The sequence below is a fragment of the Zootoca vivipara genome, chromosome 7, assembly GCF_963506605.1.
Source record: "Zootoca vivipara chromosome 7, rZooViv1.1, whole genome shotgun sequence".
NCBI classification, from domain to species: Eukaryota; Metazoa; Chordata; class Lepidosauria; order Squamata; family Lacertidae; genus Zootoca; species Zootoca vivipara.
Window position 1 is genome coordinate 34,104,893 of NC_083282.1, and position 20,356 is coordinate 34,125,248.

The 20,356-nt window shown below is 40.4% G+C and overlaps 1 protein-coding gene across 2 annotated transcripts in view; it reads right to left on the reverse strand.

The window, feature by feature from the left end:
• Positions 1–20,356, reverse strand: part of PDE4B (phosphodiesterase 4B) — a 191,633-nt gene that overhangs the window by 39,925 nt on the left and 131,352 nt on the right. The window contains exons 2-5 of one of the 2 annotated variants that reach the window (XM_035121992.2): positions 18,814–19,008; positions 15,058–15,094; positions 14,386–14,456; positions 12,085–12,134 (exon numbers count right to left, since the gene is read on the reverse strand). In XM_035121992.2, the coding sequence (XP_034977883.1) occupies positions 12,085–12,134; positions 14,386–14,456; positions 15,058–15,094; positions 18,814–19,008 (353 nt within the window). Of the gene's footprint in view, positions 1–2,166; positions 2,409–12,084; positions 12,135–14,385; positions 14,457–15,057; positions 15,095–18,813; positions 19,009–20,356 lie in introns of those variants that run through there. The other variant, XM_035121994.2, reaches the window with a different exon arrangement.

Here is a 20,356-nt window from a genome sequence, read left to right on the forward strand (position 1 = left end):
TGAGGGCACTGGCAAAGCACCCCACATCAGCACCTGGGCCAGCATGGTCATGCTGGGGTTGTCTTATTGCATGTTTATTGTTTCACAAACATCCTCTGTGTTGTGCATCCATGATGACTTGTGCTCATGATGCTATTGGGAAGGTCAGGTGCAGTCCTGCTTTTGATACGGTTAGCACCTACATAAGTTCTGAGGTGGTCACACTGCTTCACTTTCAGCCACTGCATATCCTGCTATTTTTTTCATACCACAGTCATTTTACTTATTTTTGTCCTGCTTTCCTTGTGCAATAGCTCCTCCAGACATCAATAATGTGGTAACATTGGAGGAGCATCATAGAACAACTTCTAAAGCAGAATAAATCCACTACTATTATTATGTCAAGAACATGTTGCGGAAGATGTCCACAATAAAACACCAATCTAGAGGGGCTCTTCTTTTTTCTCATGAGCATCTTTAACCATGTGTATGGTGTGTGTGTGTGTGTGTGTGTGTGTGTGTGTGTGTGTGTGTGTGTATGCACATGGTTAAAGATGCTCATTTTATTATTTTTACTTTTGGAATCCATTATCTGTTTCTACAACAAAATTGTCCTTCTTCCAAAGTGAATGTGTTTGGAATCAACAAAGCAGTCATGATTATACAATGACACTTAAGTGAGTTTAAAATGCTAAACTGTACATGTTCCGAGTTGTTAAAAAAACAAGATTGGAAATCTCTCTCACTCTCTCAAATACCCACCCACACAGATAACCAAGAATCTAGATGTTTTTAAAATATGGAATAGCAGTGGGAGAGAGAAAAATTTTACATGACCAACTAAAGCCCCCTCATCTCAAATTACCCCGCTAAACCACTGTATTATTTGTTTAGTTCACAGGGATTAATAACCGCATAGATAACGGCATGAACATATTTTCCACAGGGTAAAGCAAAAACAGCAAGTCTGCCTTTCAAATTAAAGTTTGAAAAAAGAAGGTGAATTGTCATCCAAGAGACACTAAAAAATCCTAATCTATAGTTTCTGGGTGTTAGCAAGATAGGGTTTTAATGTAACTTACTGTGTAAAGTGGCTCAGGAGTCCTTATGGAATTTAAATTTAAATATAAAATTGAAAACAAATTAAAATAAAAATTCAACTCAAGTAGTACATGTAGGCAGTTCTTTTACTCTTCTTCTGTAGCGAATGGTAGCATCAGAAGTAAACTTTTCATGCTCTCATAATCATATCATGCAATAATAGATTCTAGCCATGTCTAGCTATAATACCGTAGATTCTAGCCAGATTTTCCTGACTGGTGCTGATATCAGAAGGAGCTAGGAAAGCTGAAGGCATGGGATATTGCCCATAACAGCAAGAGTTAAAGGAAGAACTTTGACTAATCATTGCCACCTACTTTCTCAGTGCTTGAATGAGTCATCAGCAGTAGTTCTCATTCTCTAAAACTCAGCTTCAGAAGTTTATTTTGAATTTGATTTCACACAACTTAAAAGTTTGCTTTATTAAATATTTGGCATGTGCAAATCCTTCCTTACGGACACACTGTTCATATGGACCCCTTCTTTTATTTTGAGGCTCCTAAATTTCACCCTTCCCATTCCTAGCTGGCAATCTGTGAGGCCAGGATGATAGGTTGCTGGGATGGCTCAAAGGATCACTGCTCTGAATCAGCCCCAGGTGACAAGAGTCCAATGAAGTTCTCATTTGGACATGGAAATGTATAGATGCAAGTTAGTAAGTAAGTAAATTGGAGGCCTGAAATCACCTCGAGACAAGAAATGTCAGCTTTGTGGGGGAGGGAACATGTCACTGTAGAAAAGCTATCACCACTCTCAATGAAGCACATTTAATCAACCCAGGCTTTCACTTTCAGACAGACTCTTTTATTCAAGGTTGAGTCTGTTTGCATATGGTATACAAAACTCAGAATTCAGCTCAGTGGTTGTTTTTTTTTAAAAGAAATGTAGTATGAAGTGATGCTGGAGCCCTCCTGTTTACATTGGAGCACATTATGAAAGGAACTTGGCTTTGCTAGATGGAGGAATCTTCCTAACAGACTGAAAAAAGCAGGGAGCAATAAGGAAGGGCAAATGGCAATTAAGCAGAGGCTCGATTACCTACAAATCGCTAGAAAACAATTCTAGTGCTTGCGTTGTAAAACATACCTGATTGTTCCATCAAAAGGTAAGGTCGTCCACCACATGTTTAAGGGTGCCATATAATCCTCGTTGTGGAGCTCTAAAAGGCCTTTTAAAGAAAACTCTTGCCTGTCAGATCCATTCTGTCTGGGACAGCTGCATATCCTTCACTGTGTATCTAAAGAGGATGGGGCAGGCAGCTCTAGGATGTATGTATTGCCCTGGTTAACATAATGAATGAATCTGTCAGTCACTCTCGTCTTGGAAGAGCGCTTGCCTCCCCTCCTCCCCTCTGGAACCTCAGAAGGGTTCCTTGGCTACGCTCGGGGAGTCCCACTGACATCACTGTTGCTTGCTCAGCTGCCATAGATGGCAGTTGGACTGGGTGGAATGGCTGAGGGCATGATGGGTGTAGCACGTGTGGAATGCCTAACATGAGAGTCCACAGGTGTGGGTGACAGGGAACAGTTTACATCGGTTGCTATGGAACCGTGATTGGCTTACACATCTTCAGAGCCCACGGGAGGCTCGCTGAGGAGAAACGGCAGCGATTTTTTAATAGACTCCATGAAATCAATCCTTGAAGAACGTCTGGAGTCAAAGGCTAAAAAGGTTTGGCTGACTTAATGTTACATGATATATGTAAGCAAGTCCATCTACAAGAACGTAAAATTAGCATTGCTTTTCAGTCGGAGCTGATCACAAGAAACTACTCTTTAAGTCACTCATTTAAGGTTGTTTATGTACATAGTAACAGAATGGCAACTCCTGAGCTAATCTACCAACAATGAAAAGCAACTGAATTTTCTAAAAGATGGAAGAGGGGTTTGTGAAGCACAGAGACGTGAAGGGAGAAATGCTGCCTCTTATTTTTCTGAACTTCTAAAAAGAAAACCTGATGTTCTTCTTTTAAAACGTGTCTGCCTCTAGGTCTTTGGCACAAGCTTACTGTTGGGAGGGCCAGCAATCTATTTAATGACTGCATTGACGTCAATAGCATAACTGAAATACTTAGTAAGATGCATGATTCCAACTTTCAGGGGGTGTGTATTTCTAAGCAATGGGAAAATGAGAAGTGGATTCTCTGTGGGAATGAACTAGCCTCGCAATGCAGGAAAAGAAGCCACTGTTGTAGCCAGGATCATTGGACATTAGCCAGTTAATTTGGGGTGGGGTGGGGTGAGTTTAAGAATTATCTGACAAAAGAACTATTCTTCATTTTCTCCAGCAGACTTTATGTATATTTTAAAGATTGCAATATTTTCATTTACAACGCAAAATGACAGCTTATCTTATTGGCTGTTTCCAGCTATCTGCAACAACATCAAGCTTCATTAGAAATTTGCTTTCTATTTTTTTAAAAAAGCTTTTATATTAGAAACAAAACAATTGAGAGGCACCGCTGAGTTTCCTAATTTAGATTTCTACCAGTCAAAAACACACAGTGTAATCTAGCCAGTCTAAATTCTTTTAAAGCCAGAGGAAGGACCATAGCTCAATGGAAGAGGCCATCCTGAACCCATCCTGGGTTCAATCCCTGGCATTTTCACAAAGAAATAGCAGAGACTTGCCTGGAACCTTGAACAGCTGCTGCCAGTTAGTATACAATAGTGAGCAAGATTGGGACCCAGGTGGCGCTGTGGTTAAACCACTGAGCCTAGGGCTTGCTGATCAGAAGGTCGGCGGTTCGAATCCCTGTGACGGGGTGAGCTCCCGTTGCTCAGTCCCAGCTCCTGCCAACCTAGCAGTTCGAAAGCACGTCAAAATGCAAGTAGATAAATAGGAACCGCTATAGCGGGAAGGTAAACGGCGTTTCCATGTGCTGCTCTGGTTTGCCAGAAGCGGCTTTGTCATGCTGGCCACATGACCTGGAAGCTATACGCTGGCTCCCTCGGCCAATAATGCGAGATGAGCGCGCAACCCCAGAGTCGGTCACGACTGGACCTAATGGTCAGGGGTCCCTTTACCTTTAGTGAGCAAGATGGACTAATAGTTTAAGTTGGTATAAGGCAGTTCCCTATCTTTGCCACCTATTTATTGGAAAGTGAGCCCCTCTGAACTTTATCAGACAGACTCAGCTCTGAGTAGTCATGTTTAGGATTGTTGTGCAAGCCCACACATTTCAGTGGCACATGCTTAACTTTCCTGTTGAAGTCTGTGATACTTACATGGTTAATCTTGGCTTGCTTCTATCCCTCCTTACTTCTGTGATGGTGATACTAGATATTTTCAAGTATCACACCCCACTATAAATGCTATATTAACGTTTTTATTTTTTTGCATCTGAACTGGTTTTCATAGAAGTAACATAACTTCTGATCTTTAAAGTCCTTTGCTGTCACAAAGGCAGTAGTTTTATATCCCTGTATTTCTAGTATAGAGCTGTCCTATTACTAAAGGTCAACTTAAATTGCTTCAGTTTGGACCTACCAGGAGACAGTGAGTAGTATATGAGTCTGAGAGATTTGGGTTCAAATCCTACACAGACTCTTCTGTGACCTTAAGGAAATCACTGCTCTACCATGATTCCTTTGCACCTACCTCATAAGGTTATTGTGCAAGAAAACCACAATGAAGACTATGAAGTACTCTGCAAGCGATATATGATAAACACTTATAGTATTTTATCCTGCATAACTGGGTGGGTGCATGAATTAGCATCTATATCCCAAAGCATCAGTATGCATACCCTGAGCTGGGTGAGAAAATCCTCAGAGATTGTCATGAGATTTGGGGCTATGATAGCAAATTCCCACAGCTCATTTACTATATGCACATCCATAATCTCTATGGATTAAAAAAAAAAGTTCTCAAAATAGTTGTACAATTTGGTTACAATGCCTATTTTAGATAATTTACAACCTAGCCATTTATTTTTTTTCTTTGGACTTTCATGCACAAGAAGACATCCATATTAAAAAAGTACATTTGATTGTTCATGTAAAGGCATGTAAGGAGTTTAAGAAAAGGCCAGTTGATGCAGTAATAAAGAAAAAAACACCATTTCACACTTGCTCGTTACAGCAGAGCTTTTACTATAGTTAAATCCCATGAGCCTTGGGAAACTATGCACTTTGTTGCACGCATCCACAAGCTAATGTTGCAAAGCATACAAGCCAGATTTTGTACTGTTGGGCATGTAATAAATTATCATGCTGCATTTGTTTTCTTTTGAAAACACTTGAGGAGCTTTCTCTTTTTGTCTCTCTTCCTCCTCACCCTCAATCTGTTTCTGCAACAATTCACCGTCATAAAAAAATGATTTCATCCTTTAAAAATTATGCTACAGCCCCATAAGACTCAAGTAATACCTGCACAGTCTAATATTATATATGTCTACTCAGAAGTAAGAACTCCACTGTGTTCAGTGAGGCTAACTGACAGGAAATCATACCGGAGATGCCGATTTAATCTGTAAAATAATTCATCTCGGGGTGGTCTTGAAGATAATTTAGCTTTCAGTTCAAGTAAAACATTTATACCTAATTTGTTTATTTAGAACTATCCCCTTCTTTAAATAAACATTTATTCAAAAGTTACATTACAGCTTTTCTACTGCCAAAATATCACAGAACGATCACTCCAATACTCACAAAACAGTGATGCAGGATTGAGGATTTAGAACTATCCTAAATTTTCATTTTTCTTTCAACAGCAATGTTGGTGATTAAAGAGTTTGCTTGTCCATTTGTATGAAATGTTGAAATAGATTTTATTTTCTATAGTATTTTCACAGGTAAATATACCCCCCTTTTTTTTTAAAAAAAAAAGCATGGATGCTAAGTCTTTTCCCCACTCCTTGTCTGTTTCACCTGAGCTCCACCATACCTCCAGACTCATGGCATGGTTTAAGTTTCAAACATTTGGAATACATTGATGGATTGTGTGTGTGTGTGTGTGTGTCTTAAAATCACAAACTGTTCAGCTATAACATAGGAAAGTGCCTTATACCTTGGTTTACCTAGTTCATTATTGTCTACAGTGACGTCCAGCATCTCCCGGTATCTGAGATACAGGACTTTCCTAGCCATACAAGGTGGTGTCATGGATGAAACCTGCAATCTTTTGCATGTAAAGCATTTGCTCAACCACTGACCTATGGTTCTTCCCCATGCTTCCTTGCCAGGCCAAACACTTGAGGGGAAACAAATGTATTTGCCTGGTGGAGGGCAGGAGAGCTAAAGGCACCATAGCAGCAAATAACGCAAGGAGCTTGACTATAAGTTCCAGCGTTCTTGGCAGGCAATGATGTGTAGAACAGGTCATTTCAAGGCAAAGAGAGATTCCAAAATGCTCAGCAGTACTGCGTTGAAATCTGTCCTGTTCAATTTCCCGAAATCGTTCTTCATATGCAAAAGAGGCTTCCATTTTTTCTAACTCATTGTCCAGGCAGCTTAGAATTTCTGTGGGTTTTGAGCTTACCTTATTCCTGTAAGGTGGCCAAGAATAGTATATCTGTTTGTCTTTCCAGTAAACATTTCTCCAGCACTCTGCAGCCCGTCTCTGGCTGCTGTACTTCCTGAGCCGAAAAAGCCCTCTGGAAGGAAGTCTTCTCCTGGGCTTTGATTAAGTGCAGGCACCCAGGAGGCAGCAAAGTCAGACCACTAGTGAGATGATTTGAAGAATGAAAGGTCACTCACAATTCCTTCTTGGCCACCGCAAAAGTAAGGCAAGCATGACAAAAACAAAGCAAAAACCCACAACTCATCCACGATAATTTCATTGAAAGCTTATTTTTGCCTTTGATAGTTTTTTGAATACAATTTCTTTTCTCACTAGCTGCTGGAGAATGGCTGAAAAAAACATATGGGAGAAATCCTACATCATGTTACTACCACTCAGCTATAAATAATAAACCCCATGCATCTATTCCCATATGCCTGGGAATAGCATGAGACTGCTTCCAGCTGATAGTGGAACTGCAACTTCTCAGAAGCATTAACAGCATGGAAGCAGTATGTAACTGGATGAACGCAGTGGTACATTTTTGCATATATATTTTTGCTGCCAAGGGTTGTGGTACAGCAACTTGGATCAGTAACAATATCTATTATATTACTGTTTCCTTGAAATAAAAGTTTTTCACGCAGTTGCAGAACAGATGTTCCCACAAACTAGATTTATTTATTTGTCAAATACTTGCCTTTTTGACCCCTTAAGAGTCTTTTTAATTTGTGAAAACAGTTCTGTGTGTTCCTGTGGTCTGTAATTACAACAAAATGAAAGGGCGGGGGAATCTGGCTGGATTTTAGGACAAAACACAGGGTCCACGTTATTCGTCCTCTCTGTGGCTTTAAGACTAAGGAAAACATCTCATGACAAGACTGGACAGCTGTTTAAAAGAACATTAAATTAGTAATAATTCATGATAGTATAGTGTAGTAACAGAATGTGAGCTGGGAAAACTCCAGTTCAAATCCTGCCCTAGCCACAAGCTCACTGAGTAGGCATAAGCAAGCCAGTATGTTTTCTCCCTCAGCTCCCCACTGGCAAAATGGAGATATTAACAAAGGCCTACCTTACAGGGTTGCCGTAAAGTTTTCTGTCATGATATGTATGAAGCATTTTCAATATTAAAAATCCACTAAACATTATATCTGTGTTGAATATTACTGTCCTGTCCGAGGGATGGCTCAGTCGGTAGAGCGTGTGACCCTTCCTCTCAGGGTCGTGGGTTCAAGCCTCACATCGGGAGAAAGGTTCCTGCATTGCAGGGCGTTGGGCTAGATTTATCTTTGTGCTCCCTTCAAATTCTACAATTCCATGATTCTACGATTCTATACTCCTCTGTGGGGCAAAGAAACTCCTTGTACAATCTTTTAAAAAAACATAATGAGTGAAGAATTGCCATTTGCTTGCCAAGTTCTGGAAATTCTATTTAGTGCCAAGTAATGTGTTGTGTTCATTTCCAGTGCAAATGCTGAATGAGGTCTGCCTCCTTCACCAAGGAACATTACACTTGTCAGCTGGCTTTAAGCATTTTGTGCTTCTCATAACAGGATACAAGTCACACTTCTAAAGCAAAGAGAACAATCTCCTCTGATTCAACTGATGTCAGTTGATTGTGTGTATTCTATGATGATTGTAAAGGGAGTACCTAGCCTTGTTAACAAGAGAAGCAACCCATAGCTGCCAAGTTATCCCTTTTTTACAGGGATTTTCCCTTATGCTGAATAGGCTTCCTCGTGAGAAAAGGGAAACTTGGCAGCTATGAAGCAACCTGTGATGGAAAATAACACTGATCTACTAGGAAGCATCACTCGTATACTTTAAATATCTGTGCATCTTTCTTAGACACTTGGACAAAATAAAAATAAATTCGCACCTAGTTTGTTACAGGCATGGGGAAACTGTGACCCTGCAGATGTTGCTGGACTACATGATTCCTGACCACTAGCCATGTTCTCAGGCTGATGGGAATTTCCCACCCCTACTCTATAAGTATATTGTTTCAAATAATGGGCAAGGTAAACATGTAACTCCACTAAAACATAAAACTTAAAAGCAAAGTAATATATAGTGTAGTTTGCACTTTTTTTAAAAAATGAGAGAACCAAATTAGTGCAAGTAATATAAAGAGACATGGTTGTATCCAACCAAGATGTCCTTTTTGCACACGGATTTTTTGCTTGCACAATGCAAATTCCTCTTCCTCTTCTGTTCATGCTCCATACCCATTCCAGATGTGCTCTGGGGATCGGAAGAACTCCCAGAACAGATTGTGGAGGCACACAGGGGAAGAGTGGAAGTGCTTGCACAAATGGGGTGACCTTGTTAGAAACACGCCCACAGTAGATGATGCATATATTGAACTAGTGGTTAAGGACACGCGAAATTCTGAAATTGCTATGAACACAGTGGGCAGCATTCAGGAAAAAAGGTATGCAAAGATCAATATTATCTCTTTAAACTACAGTACTGACTAGGATTAAATCTTAGGACTTATAATTGGGAAAATATTTTGAAGAGTCCAAGAATGTTTTCATGATTATCCCAGCCTGAATTTTTAAAGTCACAAGCCACATGGGTTGACACACCAGGGAATTATAACTTGGTGTGTATTGTTTTCACCAGGCAACAATCTATTATTTGTATTTTTTTTCTTCTCCCTGTGACTAAATATCAACATTTTGACCAGATATCTGCAACAGGGATCTTTAAGGTGATCCTTTGATTGATATTTCCACTTTAAAAGAAAGAAGAAGCAAAAAAGACCATATGTGAAATTATTGTCTTTCAGAAGAATAAAGGAATACTTGTGAAATGATAAAAAGTAACATTCTGTTGGCATTTGGGGTGTGTGGAAGAACTGGGAGCTTCTTCACTCATGATTACACAAGCAATATTCAGTATTGTTATACCTGAGCAGTCAAAGGCCATACAACCATTGCTAAGGCATGGATGATGATCTGAGGATTGAATTGCATTTTTCAATGGTAAAAGATTGCTGTTTCAGTTTGAGGATGATGCAATACCCCCCATTGACATAGGATGATGGTGACCTATGTCAATGTGTCCTATGATAGAAGTTGGAAGGAACAAAAGGATGAGCGACAAAAACGAGTAATTTCTAGAATTGTTAAGAGAAGCTATCTTTGAGCTTGGTAGTAGTATCCTTGGTTCCAGCTGATGCCTCTGCGCAAGAGAACAGCAAGGCATTGCACTTGCATCAGTATCCCAGCACTTGTCATCAGTAAAGGGTTTTTGTTGTTCTTGTTGGCATCCGCCTATCTCAAGAGACAATGGAGAGTGCCTCCAGAGCTGAAGTCAAACCGCTGTGTTAGCAGCAGTGCAGTGAATTCTCCAGGGCACAAGCCTGGGCAGTGTGTATGGAGGTTCTGGGCTGCCCAGATGACACGACTCACTGATGTGGTCCAAAGGAAAGCAGAGCAATATGTTTGGCACCAGCTTGGCTGCAAGAGTTGCTGGAAGGAGCAGTAGCGTAGCAAGGTGGGGGCGGTGGGGGGGCCCGCCCTGGGCTCCACTCTGGGGGGAGGCTCCACTCAGGGCGCCCCTCCCCGTCCCTCGCCTCCGCCTGCGCACGCCGTACGCGGTCCGTCCTGGCAGCCCCGCGAGCGGCAGCCCATTACGGGTCGCTGTGTGCCAGCAGCAGCACGTACTGACTGCGCATGTGCAGCATCTCGGCGCATATGGAGTGTGCACGCGTCAGGGCCGCTGTGTGCGAGTGGCAGCCGGGCTGGTGCTGCTGCTCTTGTTGCAACCTTACGCGGGAGCAGCAGCGCCAGCCTGGACGGACCATGCATGCGTCGCGATGCCACGCCCCCAGGGGGCGCCTCCGCCTTTGCCGCCCCGGGCAGCCAAGCGGCAAGGTTTGCCACTGGGAAGGAATACATACAAGGTCCATCCAATCATCTTAGGAACTCCACTCCCAAAGATATCCCACAAGGCAGCAGAGGTTTAGGATCAGAGTTTTCCTTCTCCTAGATGGGCTACGTTCCCAGATTGATGAGACCCATCTGCCCTTCACTTCCCCCTACAGCACATGCAGAAAACTGCCTTCTTGACTTCTTGGTCTTGTCCACTCAATCCACTCCGTCTTCGCACGTAGGGAAAGTCCTTAACTCACTAAGGGTTTCTTAAATGAAGGCTTATGCTTAGGGCTCTTGCATGGCCCAAGAAGGCACATACTGTACTGTTATGAGTAGGCCTGCTGCATGAACTTTGAAAAGGCTTTTTCATAGTCCAAGGCAACTTATGAATGATTAATGAAATGCAACACAGTATTTCAGCTTATGAACACACTGCCATCAGTTAGGTACAGCCAACATGGGGTCGCCAACTTGTTGCCTGGTGGTGCACCTATGGCTGCAGAAGCCTTCCCTGTTGTCCACATGCTGAAATTAGGCTTGAAAGAAGCATTGGAGCCAATGGAATGGGTTGCTCTGCATATTTAGTTGCAGGATGTGTGTGCTGCCCGTGAGTTTCTTCTGTTTGCAAATGTGCCCCCAAAAGTTAGTGACCCCTGCTGTATCTGCACAAAGAATTTAAGATAGTGAAATGCATCACTCTGCTGCAGAAGTCTCTATGTAAAACTTGTATAACCGGGTTGGTCACAAACCAAGTGTAAAGCCACCCCACATTACATCACTGAATCTTTTGCTATATCTCTTCTTTTCTATCACTGTTTCCCCCTTCTTCTAGCTAATGTGTTGCATACATATCTTGCCATCTGCTGGATTCTCTACAGTATATCCAGTTTTCTCAATGGACAGCCACTAACCTTTCCACAATAACAATCTTCTTAGTCACAAACCATTGCACATGTTTTAAAAAGTGCTTTTCCTGGATTACCCACTCGGGTTATAATTGTCAAAGAGTTTTCTATCCACCTCTCATGAATGACCAGAACAAATACAAAGAAACAAGGGGGAAGCACTGCAGTTCTGATTATATTCTGTACAATTATTACACAGATTTGCTCTATGCTGTAAGTGTACTTAGCCCTGATGATTGAAATATTATATCTCTAATGGGTTTTAATGGAATCAATAGTATTGTTAACTGTTTATTAAAATAAAAAATACAGGTGAAACTAAGAAAATTAGAATATCGTCGAAAATTGCATTTATTTCAGTACGTAATGCAATTTATAATTTTTTTTCTTTTAATTTTTTACAAATGCTTTCTTTTGGAAATTCTACAGTAATAAAACAAATAGTTACAATAATACAAAAATAAACATTGCTGTTACATTTCATTAATTACATTCCATTTATAATTGACCCGCCTAATGATAAATAATTACAATTACAACAAATAAAGGCTTGCCATGTCTTGCTTTGCATGCCATGCATCTATCTCATATATTGGTTTCACCTTTTGAGTTGCGTTACTGAGATAAATGCACTTTTTGACAATATTCTAATTTTACAAGTTTTACCTGTAATTGCCACTTAAACATTGTTCGTTCAACAGAATACATACCCTGAATGTTAACCCTGGAGACTGGTGGTTGATTTGCTGCCGGTGACCTCCTGTATAGGTATAAATAATGCATCGTAAGATTCATATTGCCAGGGCTGGTAGGTACCTGTTAATACATTCATTTTGCCCATTTCACATGAACAATTGATGGTTATGTGAATTGTGTGAATGTAGAATCTTTTCATATGGATCAGCTTATAGCAATGTTTTTTCTTCTCTCCATGTATCCATAAGCAGCAAACTGGAATGTTTTGCATAGAGGATACCACATATTCAAGGCCGGTGCTAGGGTTTATTGCGCCCTAGGCGAGATCACCTTCTGCCCCCCCAAATAATAATTAAAAATAAATCAATAAATAATAAAAAATAGAAAATAGGAAATAGGAAAAAATAAAAATAGAAATAAATAAATTAAAATAAAATAAAAAACAGCTGAGAGGCGTGGCGAGGTGGCCCCAGGCTCGCGCTCCCCATGCGCCTCTGCCTCCCCCCCCCGCCGCCCCCACTGCACCTGTCAGCTGTGCCTGTTGAGCGGCTTCAGGCAGGCTGGCCAGCGCCCCCTCCATTTTGGCACCCAAGGCAGCGGCCTACTTCGCCTAAATGGACGCGCCGGCCCTGCACATATTGCCTGATCAATGCAGCACTTGCCACGTGGCGCAACCACCACATAGATTCATTTGCAAGCAACTTCCACACGAGGGCAAGTCTAAGTAAAGTGAGGTTGCACTCTATGAAATCATGAGCTGAAAGAAGAAGTGCTTTTGATATGGATAGATCAACACATGCATACTTATTGCATTGGGATGCCTTTACAAGTCTAAAGAGACAGAGAGTGCGTGTGTACTACCGGTAGTTATATGTGACATTCTAGCTTGCTTTAATACCACTTAACGCCTCTCCAAGACCAACAAAAAAAGACATCCTGTGAAAAAGCTAATTCTCTCAAATAGTCATCAGTTTTAACCAGTTTCAATTGATCTCAAATGCTGGAGCAAAATGAGAATAAAATATAATGAATTCTGTTACAAGTGCCTCCATGACAGTAAAGAGATGGTGGAGGTTTTGAAGATATAGAAGAAATGCTTCATTTTCTTCAAACATAGCCACATGAGAAATAGCGATCTGATGTGACACTGTTTCATATCATATAATGCAGAAGGGGAATGTAATGTCTGACTTCAATCTTTATTGAATTCAACACTTCTTAGCGTATAGCAGAATCCTAACAATGTCTACTCAGAAGTCAGTCTTACTGAATTCAGTCAGGCTTACTGACTGGTTAGGTTTGCAGTCTTTCCCCTGTAATTTAGAGGGCTAAGAAAGTAAACTGCAAGTTGGAAATTCTTACTTTAACTTTCACCTGGGCATGAGCCCTTTAGGTGTAGGGTTGCCAGACTCAATAGAGGAAAGGACTTCTGTGCCTTTAATTGCCCTGCTCTCTTTTGAGTCTGGAAACCTTAAAGAGAAACCAGCAGACCCTTTGTTTTAATTTCCAATAAGTCCTGTCCTCTATTGAGTCTGGCAACCCTATTTAGGTGGCTTGACACAAGCCACTATTTGTCTCAGCCATGTCCTCTTTCCAACATTAGTGTAATAATACTATTGTCTTTAACAATGGGCCATACTGATTGGGGCTGATGGGAGCTGGAGTCCAGCAACATCCTGTCTGTCTTATTACTGCTTACTGCTTATTACTGCTTATTACTGCTGTCATACAAACCTCAATAGATAAGCAGTTTTGCCATTAGCCATGCTTAGGAGTGCCCAATTTATAGCATAGTGCTTTGCATTCACAAATAGTTCAACAGGCTAGGTAAAATTCCTGGACACATTTGAAACTATTACAGAACCCCCATCGGTTTCTAAAGTTTTACCCCCAATTATTCTCAAGTGTAAATAGGGACCAAAATCCAGTTTCATTAAAAATCAGTTGGATTTGGTCATGAGTTCAATATGAGATAGGCTGCATGCATTACATTGGCATAGCTGTCAAGTTCTCCCTTTTTAAAAGGGAAATTCCTTTATGCTGAATAGGCTTCCTCATGAGAAAAGGGAAAACTTGACAGCTACGTACATTGGGCCTCATGTTTTTCACTATAGGTCCCTCCCTGAACAAAGTGTTAATCAGGGGCTAGCATTGGTAAAAAATCAGTCTGAGATTGAAGATATGCCTTTATGGTGCAATTATGTGCATATTTTGTCAAACCTAGATTCCACTCATTCCAGTGTTCTTCCTCTTTAGTAAGAGGATGGAAGCTAAGTGAATTTTGTAGCACTTTTTTAAAAAAGGAGGCAACTTACTTGTTTGCTGCTCCTTGCAGATTTGTCAATAATGTGAAGTTATTCCTTACACTTCTCAAACTAGCCAAGACCTACAAAAAATAAGGCCACATTGAATATTTAAACAAATGCAAGCATTCAGAATGTACATATAAACATTTAGACAGTTAAATACTCTAAAACTTCATTGATTTAATTAGTGGGAGAGAACTAAGAACATGATCGACACTTTCCCATTAAAACAATGGGATTTCACAGTATTGAATTTATGTGCCTAACAAGCAAAGAAGCTGCTAAATATTCAACTTCATTATACAATATACACAGCTGATCTCATACATCCTTAATCAGGACAGCAATTTGTAGGAAACAACTGGCACATGAAGCTGATGAAAAAGAAGTGATAACTATAATGCAACTATCACAATCTAGTAATGCCATGATTTGGAACAGGATGCCTGGGGTAGGGTGGGGCCAGAATGGGGAGGTTGTGATCAACACATTATGGTTGACAGTAAGACCTGTGAAGCCTGACAAATCAGAAGTCCAGAAGCAGTGACGAAGGAGGAATCACATGGGCCAGGATCCTTATGAAGCAAAGGTGCAATACTCATAAGTTCACTCTGGGCTCTCAAATGCCTTAGATAGGCCACCATCAGCACTAGAATCAGTGTCACAATATTTGGAACATACCTGAGCAAAAGGTGTAACTATCAGGTCATCTCCATGTCTAGTAAGAAATGAAAAGAAAAAGAATCCCATATTTTAATAAACAGCCACATAGTCAGGAAACATGATGCATTCTCATATTGTTTGAAATCTTTGGGCAACATCCCGTGTTACAGTTGCATACTCATGCTGTACATACAGATTAAGATTGTAGAGATGTACACTGCAACACACATGTAGCAACTTTGAATCACTATGGAAATTCTGTTTCTTCACTGCTACACACAACCTTCCTAGTGTTGCATCCGATTTGGCCCTTGCTCCCTTGCATTTTAACTCCCGTCACTGTGATGCACATCCATCTTTGCATCTCTTCGTCACGTATGACGTTTTCCACATCTCTTTCCTACCTCCTTAGTGTACCTCACTAAATGAGGTAAGTGATTATGAAACAGTGGGTAGGTTGCAGATACCTTTTTGGTTGGTTGCAGACCACGTTTAGGCTGTAAATCATATTTTGACACCATCTGCACACATCACAAAGCCAAACCTGTTGAGAACTGGTCAGCCAATCTGTGGGTTCCTGGAGAGAAGATGGTGGTTACTTTGGTCCTCTTCTGATCCTGCTGCTACCCAGGGATAAACTATGGCTGGACTAAGCTTTACATCTGAGGCCTATCTTTATCTTGCTGCAGAGAAAGCACAAACTGTAGCCAAGTTCTGTTCTATGACTTACTACTCATGGTTTATCTGGCTTCAGATGCAATGCTAAGCCAAACCATGGCTTTATTCACAGGAGGACCAGAGGAAGAGCAAAGAAGCAGTGATATTCTGTATGGGAACCTGAATTTTGTTCTTTTGCATTAAGCTTAGATTTGCATGTTTTGGCTTAGTGGTACATGCAAACAGTGCCAGATGAGCATGTATATGGTAAGGGGAATGTAACTTGAATGGTTAATGTGCATAATAGCTAGCCATTGTGCATATTCACCAGGCCTCATGGAGAATGTGCACGGAATCCTTATGAGGAGGGAACTGTGCAGATTTCCCAGCCAAAATACATAATACCCAATGGGCATTGGGGGGATGGGCATATAGTACATTGCATAATCTCCAACAGGCTTTACGGTATGTACATTCCTTCCATGTATTTTATATGTTCTTTGGACACATGCACATTATCAAATCAGTATGTGCAGTCTCCAAGAAACAAATGCTCTTCTTTATTTTTTGTTCGGAAGCCTGCAATCTGTACTCCCCAATGTAATGTTACGTGGTCCACAAGATACCCACACACTGATTGCCCAAGAATTAGGAATGGGTGGCTTGAAAGCTTATTAATTAATTGATTGATTGCATTTTTTATCCCACCTTTCCTCTAAAGGAGCCCTTTTTCCTGCAAGCCAGCACCCCTTTTAACCACTCTCAGCTGTTTCCTAGACAGCTGAGTAGCACCTTCCATCCTCCTTCCAGTGTGTAGGGTGGCGGCATGTAAGATCAGATGTACTTTACACTTTATCTCCCAGCTTTCTTTTACCTGCTGGGTAACCCTTCTTCAGGTGGTTACATCTTCTCTCCCCTGTGATTCCTATTAAGATTGGCCCCAGCTACTATTTTAAAAAAACACCATTAGCTTAATAGCAGCACCGAAGGAGGGGAATGTCCACCAGAAATGTGGGAAGGGGAGAGAAGAAGTAAAAGTTCCCTTTCTTGTTGGGGATTATGCATAATAGCTCAAGACCGTACAAAATTCATCCAAGATTTGCACATTCTCCAGGGCCTGTTGAAGATTGTGTATACTGAACTGAAAATGTGTGCAAATTCCTCTTCATGGAAGGAATAAATGTACGTTCTCCATGAGGCCTGATGAATTTGCACAATGGCCAGTTTTTAATGCACATTAACCTAACCACTCAACTTACATTCCTATTAACATATATACAGTAAATCTGTAAATCAGGGATTATGTTTTGGAAATCGCACCTAAAGCCCAATCACATATAGCCAAAGGACGCTGGGGTGCAAAGACATTGGGTTCTTTTTTTCTAGGGTCTGATCCCATTTTTTAAATAATTGCCAAATACATAAAGCTGAATGCACGCAAGTTAAATGCAAATACATTGTGGGCTTACTGTAATACCATTGCTTATATCTATATATTTATGCCAACCTCAACTTATTTATAAGCTGGAAAGATGCTATGAAAGGATTATCTGCTTATGATAACATATATTCAGTAAGAAACTCTTTACCACCTATACTATACCTCTGTTTTCTACATCCATACAAGGCTGCTTCTAATGTTCTCCATCATAGTGTATATTCATAAGAAGAAAATAATCCAAGAGGGAGCTACCACTTGGTTCTTGCAATTCACAGCAATAAGAGCCAGGAAATTCAAAGTTAGGGCTGTATACTCCCTCTCAGCTGGAAAAAGAGCAAAGCCACCTGAGTAAAGGTCAACTTTAAATATTCTGGCTTTTGTTGACTTGTTTCATTGGTTTTAAAGCTATTTGCAGGGATTTGCAGTGGATTTTCAGCATGATAGATACAATGCATGGTAGAAAGGGCATTAAAATCTTTGGGTTTTTCATTAAATATATGTTCTCATTTATAATCAACCATATACACACTAAATCTTTTACTAATTTTTCAAAAACTTTATCCTTTTGACTTAGAAATGGCATACAGTCATACCTCGGTTTAAGTACGCTTCGGTTTGAGTACTTTCAGTTTAAGTACTCTGTGGACCTGTCTGGAACGGATTAATCCACTTTCCATTACTTTCAATGGGAAAGTTCGCTTCAGGTTAAGTACGCTTCAGGTTAAGTACGGACTTCCAGAACCAATTACACTCATACTTCAGGTTAAGTACACTTCAGGTTGAGTACTTAATGGACCCGTCTGGAACGGATTAATCCACTATCCATTACTTTCAATGGGAAAGTTCGCTTCAGGTTAAGTACGCTTCAGTTTAAGTACTCCGCGGACCGTCTGGAACGCATTAATCCACTTTCCATTACTTTCAATGGGAAAGTTCGCTTCAGCTTAAGTACGCTTCAAGTTAAGTACAGACTTCCGGAACCAATTGTGTACTTAAACCAAGATACCACTGTATTACAACCTGTGCTGGTGTGTTTATATTGCTCTGGATATTTTGTTTATATATACTGTACACAATTAGAGATTATAGTCTTTACTTTTTGTGCATTACTTGTATATTTACTTTTACTTGCATCTCAAAGTAAAAGTAAAATCTCAAAAAAATCTCACAAAAACATTTTTTCAACAGTCCCTATCATAACTAAGCATTATAAATAAATCACACTAAAGACATAATGCCCTACCATCAGCTTTATGCTTTTAAAGACTTAAAATGAAACTCTATACTCAGAAGTAAATGACACTGAATTCTTTGAGACTTACTCCCAAGTAAGTATGCATAAGATTGCAACCTTAAATGCATAAGGAAAGAGGATGGAAAAGGTAGAGGAGGAGAACCATTTGATAATACTAGAATAAGGAGGTAAGTTTTTGTTGAAAGCCAACTAAAGCCAAACTTATCTTCACCTATTCACCCCTAAATCTACAACACCAAGTAGCTTTAATAACATTGCTGCAGGACTGTACAACCACATATAGCTAATGTAAGACATGCTCAATAAAAACTAGTAGTCAAGGGCAATCAGAATTTACTCCTTAACCTAGGCCATCAAATTGTTAATATGCATTGGTACAGCACATGGTCCTACTAGAGTATATTGTGATATGTGTACTTACTGTTCACTTGGTAGAGAGGAATTCCTGGACATGGTCTTTGGTGACAGGTCATAGTCACTATCTGATCTATAAAGAAATGACTCTCTGCGCTGGCTGTGCCCTGGGAAAGTGGTATGGAGCACAAGTCCTGAAGAAGAGCCAGCCTGAGGGTCCAGTGGGCTGCGACCTGGTGATGGGCCATTTTCCACATCAAAGCTGTGAATAAAGCAAGCATGGCTGTTACAGGATAGCAAATTATTCACCTTAGATCATTACTTTATTTAATGTGTTCAAATACAAACAATATAATTCACTCCCCCATATTGCAACAGGGAAACGGAGATGCAGAAATGCAAAGCCATCGGAACAATATTTTCCATGGGCGGCTGCCGTTGTACTTCTCTTTGTCATTTTACTACCATTTAGTTTTCATTTTGTTAACAGCATCTCTTGTTAAAATTGCCCCGCCATGTATTGCACACCATCCTCTGCCTTTCCCAAACGTTCCCTTCATGCATCATCTCCCTTAAAGCTCTCTGAGAAATCTATAGATCCATTATGTGAGCCTAAAGCCACCTTTGAATAACCTTTGAGAGCACTCACTGTGGTCACAGAGAAAAGCAAGTAAGATGTCAAAATGCAGAACATGCAAGATTTGCAGTAAAATAGCAATTCTGTAAATTTATTTCCCAGATGAGATAAACAACAACAACAAAGCCCAAATCAACCAACAGCAACAAAGCCAAAATCAACCAAACAAAGATGATTTCAGATTTGTCTGTAAGAATTGGTTATTCCTAGCACCAGGCATTCAGTGGTAGAGCAGTACCTTGGTTGTCAAAGTTAATCCATTCTGGGAGTCAGTTCAACTCCCAGAACCATTCAAAAACCAAGGCATGGCTTCCGATTGGCTGCAGGAACTTCCTGCACTCAATCGGAAGCTGTGGAAGCCACATCGGATGTTCGGCTTCCGAAAAACGTTCGCAAACCAGAACACTCACTTCTGGGTTTGCAGCATTTGGGAGCGGATTTGTTTGGGAGTCAAGCCATTTGAGAATCAAGGTACCACTGTACAATGCTTCCTTATACAGCAGTTCTTCCAGAACAGTAGGCATAAACACATCATGTGGCAGTAAGCTGTTTGTGGCCTATGTCATACTTTGAATTTATACTGTGGAACTCTTGCGATGTCTTTTTCATAGGCCGTGAAACTTATTTTGGCTCATTACTTAATAGGGGAGATAAACAGCTTGAACTATAGTAACTTAGTTGACTATATAACTTAGTTGATTCATTAGTGTGTGGGGGTGGGGAGTTAATAATTTTTGTTTTCAAAACACTGTGTCTAACATTGCTGTTCTGAAGTCCCTATTTTGGAACTGATAAGGATTGCATCCTCCTATTTTCTTCTCAATATCAAGATACTCCTACCCTAATTACTGCTGAACAGATAAAAGTCATGCAGTATGAGATGCAATTAGTGCCTTAAGCTGTTTACATGTTCTGTGTCTTGTGATGGCTAAAAGCAAGCAAGCTGAACACGAGAAAGTTGGAAAACATCTAA